The following is a 4,250-nucleotide window of genomic DNA, read 5'->3' as shown; positions in this document are numbered from 1 at the left end:
ACTAACATACTCCTCATGGGACAACCAGGTCTCAGTAAGACAAAGTAAATCAATATCATAATCTGATATAATTCATTCACTAGAACTTATTTTATTTTCATTTTGTTATCTCCACTAACAAAATGTCCAGAACAAGATCCTTACCTCCTCTTAAAGTATCAAGTAAAATAAGGTTACTTGTACAATATTACTCACCAGATGAGTCAGTTTTAGGGAACAAGTCTTCATTGAAGAGGTCGTCTACAAATCAAGTAAGAAAGAAATAGAAAAAGTCACTATATACAACCAACAAAGCAAAAAAACAGAAAAAAAGGGTACAGCATATATTTAGCACAGGGTGCACATGCTGGCTCTAATGATGCTATAATGACACATTATACATGCACTGTGCATACACAGTAGTCATTGCTTTCGAGAAACCCAAAATGGTGGAAAATGTAATGCACATACAATTATGTTCTGGAGACAAATTTGTTCAACAGTGATGGTAGAGAAAAGAAGTACTAAAGAGGAGCAAGGTGGTATTTTGGGTGTCCAAGATTCCTGAATTAAAACTTGAGTTAACTTTCTCGGTGATATTGTTCAGTAACTGGCAGCTGGAGCACCAAGGCTTGAATGAATGAATCCTGTTTCAAGTCCAAGCATGGGAATTAATATCTGTAAACCATACTGGATATCCTCAGGATATACTGCTCCTTATTTATTTGTATCCATTTCACTAGGCAGTCTAATGGGACAAATGTTGCATCCAACATTTATCAGCAGCTTATGGTTGAGTTGCAGATAGCAACTCAAGTGTTCTGCTCCTTACCATCCATGGTCACAGGGAGCTACTGAAAGGTTTCATGGTACTAAAATCCATTTGAACAAAGATGGAAGCTCATCTTAACGAGTGGGATGAGGCTGTCCCCTTCTTCTTGTTTTCCAACTCCAACTTAATCTCTCGGTTTTAACCTGTTCAAGCTCAATTTGTCGAAAACAGGGTCCCTCTGTAGTGGTTCATGGAGAAAGATTTGGAAGATTTTACAACTAAAAAATCCAGGGGATGTTCTTGACTTTGTCTCATATTGTCAAGCTAGGTTACATTAAAAACTTGGGATTGGGGCTAAGGCTTGTGTAGGTAAAATACAGTAAGAGGGCGGTGCAGTATACATTCAATCTAGGAGATTAAATCTAAACTTTTGTGGTTACCAAAAAGTTCAGTGAAATAGTTGTTTAGGTTCTGTGACTGATACATACGGTCGAAGGGGTCAGCTTGGTAGAAATCCAGTTGGCTGAGAGGGTTTGGGTTTATAGTGGACTCTTCCTTCTCTTTCTCATTTTCTCCTCTGTTGTTGATCTCCACCTCCTCTGGGTCATCCTCTATGTCAGATCTGTCTATCTGTGAAACATGAAAACACACCCAGGAGGACATGTTATCTAAACAATGACCACTTCTGGCCGGTAGTCCTATGTTAGACTGGTTGACAGTGTGATCAGTGAAGCTACCCTTGGTGAGCTGGTCCCACTGTCATCTACTTCTTCTCTGGTGTCTGCTAGATTATTGCAGAAAGACGAGCCACTGGCCCTCTGGTAGTCACCCACACAGAAACAGAGAGACAAACACAGAGAGACAGAGAGAAAAGTAAGTGCAACTGGATCGATGGGATAAAGGTAGTCACACCTACTATATATTGTATTAAAAGCTCTACATCTCATCCACAATTTCTGAACGTTGACTTATTTTTCGTTTCTATTTTTTATAGGTTTTTTTGGCTTTATTAGATAGTGACAGCTGTAGATTGACAGGAAAGGTGGGTGGAGAGAGAGGGAATGACATGCAGCAAAGGGCCACAGGTCGGATTCAAACCCGGCCGCTGCAGCAACTCCGTACATGTGTCGCCAGCTCTACCGACTGAGCTAACCGGGCGCACACAATTTGTAAATACAATAACATTGCATTTTCAAAACTATAAATATAACTATAAAGTTAATGATACAAAAATGAATGAAGAAATAAACAACAATAAAGCATAAATTAACTCAAAACGAGTCCAAATATCAACTCGTTCTCTCCAACAGAACATAAAACATTGTTAAGACTCCATATGTTTGAGAACTCTTCCACATTATTTGTGGTTCTGTAAAAACTGAAGTCCACATGTAATCTGGCCTTCAGCATTCTAACAAACAACGTAGGTGCATCAACATCCAAAGAATTTTCCAACTTATTCCTTCTACTGAGGTAGATCTCCATTTTAGCTTAAAATAAAGTTCAACAACTGACATTTCAGTCTCCTCTTCTGTGAGTAAGTAGAACCTAAAATGAACATTTCCATAGAAAAAGTGTCTCCAAACATCCTGAACATTGGCTGCAGCAGCTGAAACAAGGAGTCCAGCCTGCCACAGTCCATGAAGCAGTGAAACACCGTCTCTCTCTGCAAGCAGAAAGGACGTTAGTTAACGGTGGTTTATAGAGTACTCTCCACGCAGGTCTGACCTCACCATTAAGCCCTAGGTGAGCTCTCCAAGGGGTGTCAGTCCGACCGCTGAGCTTGTCCTTGTTCAGAACCTGAACTAACAGTTTGTACATAGTTTTTCCTGTCATAACATTTAACCTGTTAGGTGGTGTTGCTGGACTCCAGCAGTCGACCAGTGCAGTCTTTAAAATCAGGAACAAGTGTCAGTGCAGGGAAGGGATCATCAATGTTTGGTTACAGTGAGCTGTTAACAAGGAGAGTTCAGCCCGTGTCAGCTCACACCTCCAGGTGTTGAGCAGTTGGGTTATGAACAGACCTGACGAGAGGCCAGAGCTGCAGCGTTGATCAGTCGTGGTCCGCATAGTTGCACCACGTGTCCCAGCGTGATGACCCCCGCCGAGCGAAGCAGCTGCAGCACAGAAGGTCCTGCTGTGCGCTCTACGTTGAAGCGGCTCTTTCAAAAGCCAAAACAAGGAAACACAGTTGGCCAGACTCTGCTTGTTGAACAACCCCCACACAGTGAACAGTCCATTATAAAACTTTGGAAGGTTGCACAGTTTGTGAGCACTCAGGTCCATCAGAAACAGAGGCTCAGCGAGACCCAAACCTCCAGCCCGTCTCAGTATGGCTCGGGATATGGATGGGCCTCCAGACGAGGTCTGCTGGACCAGCGGGGAGCCTCTGGATGAAAAGGAGTTGGAAAGCAGCGCCCCTGCTGGCCAGGTGAACTCTGAAGCACATTGGTCTAATGTTTAAAACAGTAAACTCTGTCAAGCCTGGCCATAGATAGAGAGTTATGTCTAGCATGGACCCAAGTGTACTGGCGCTGTGTGGAGTGAAAAACCCTCAAGTGTTACATAAATTATTTTCTTCAATTAACTTAATAATACAGGTCTTGGAGGCTCCATGTGGTTCTGGATGGTTCCTGTCAAGAGTTGAAATTGAGTTAAAATCACCACCCAGGAACATGTAACCTTCCCCACTACAGTTGTAGTGTTTAAAATGTCTAAAAAGAAAACAGCCTTTCTGTGCCTATGGTTGGAGCGTAAACATTAATGAAGGTCATTTTCACATTTTCAAACACCGCTTGTATTTTCAACAAACGACCCTCAATAATTTCTTCAGTAACACAAGAACTGGGTAAAAAGCCTCTAGAAAACAGGACAGCAACTCCTCCACTGTTACTGCTCTTATGGCTGAGGAAGACTTCTCCATCTCCATGCAGGTTCATTCTCAGCTGTGCTGTGAGCCTCTTACATTACATCTAATTTTTTAACTGTGAACAAACTGAATAGAGAAGCTCTCTTTACGTCCTCTCTGGCACCATTAATGTTTAAAAAGCCCAGCTTTATGTCACACATTGTAATGGAAAGACTACATCCAAACAAGGCAGAGAGGAACACGCAGAAAGAAGGAGGACAACAGTAAAAACTCATTCATGAGCAATTTGCGAACTCTTTAACACCAGCTTTTTGAGGCGAAACACCTCTTGGTCAGTAAACGGCTGCTGGCCTGCGTTCTTTGAGAAATATTTAACTGAGTCAAGGAACAGCTGTAGATCAGGGAAGAACTCCTCCACTTTAACTAGTCTCACACCTTTTGTGTTCTGTAAGAACGAGCGGATTCTGGTGAAGGAGTAAACAATCTGCACCTCCAGCAGTGAGCTCCCAGTGAGATCACCTTCACTGTCCTGTGTGCTCACCAGACTGTCCTCTGGCTGAGAGGAGGAGCACGCCGGGGTTGTCTTTGACAATTTAGAAGCCTGTTCACTGTTTGGTTTGCATTCTGAAC

At 42.4% G+C, this 4,250-nt stretch overlaps 1 protein-coding gene across 1 annotated transcript in view; it reads right to left on the bottom strand.

Annotated features, from left to right (window-relative positions):
- LOC118335221 overlaps positions 1–4,250 on the bottom strand; it is a 30,195-nt gene that overhangs the window by 7,488 nt on the left and 18,457 nt on the right. Inside the window, exons 6-8 of the mRNA XM_035671456.1 lie at positions 1,489–1,569; positions 1,240–1,381; positions 196–240 (exon numbers count right to left, since the gene is read on the bottom strand). Coding sequence (XP_035527349.1) covers positions 196–240; positions 1,240–1,381; positions 1,489–1,569 — 268 coding nt within the window. The remainder of the gene's footprint in view (positions 1–195; positions 241–1,239; positions 1,382–1,488; positions 1,570–4,250) is intronic.

Source organism: Morone saxatilis, unplaced genomic scaffold (genome assembly GCF_004916995.1).
Source record: "Morone saxatilis isolate NCDOM2014 unplaced genomic scaffold, NCSU_SB_2.0 Contig23, whole genome shotgun sequence".
Lineage (NCBI taxonomy): Eukaryota > Metazoa > Chordata > Actinopteri > Moronidae > Morone > Morone saxatilis.
The sequence above is the reverse complement of the archived record's forward strand: the minus strand, read 5'-3'. Positions and strand labels throughout refer to the sequence as shown.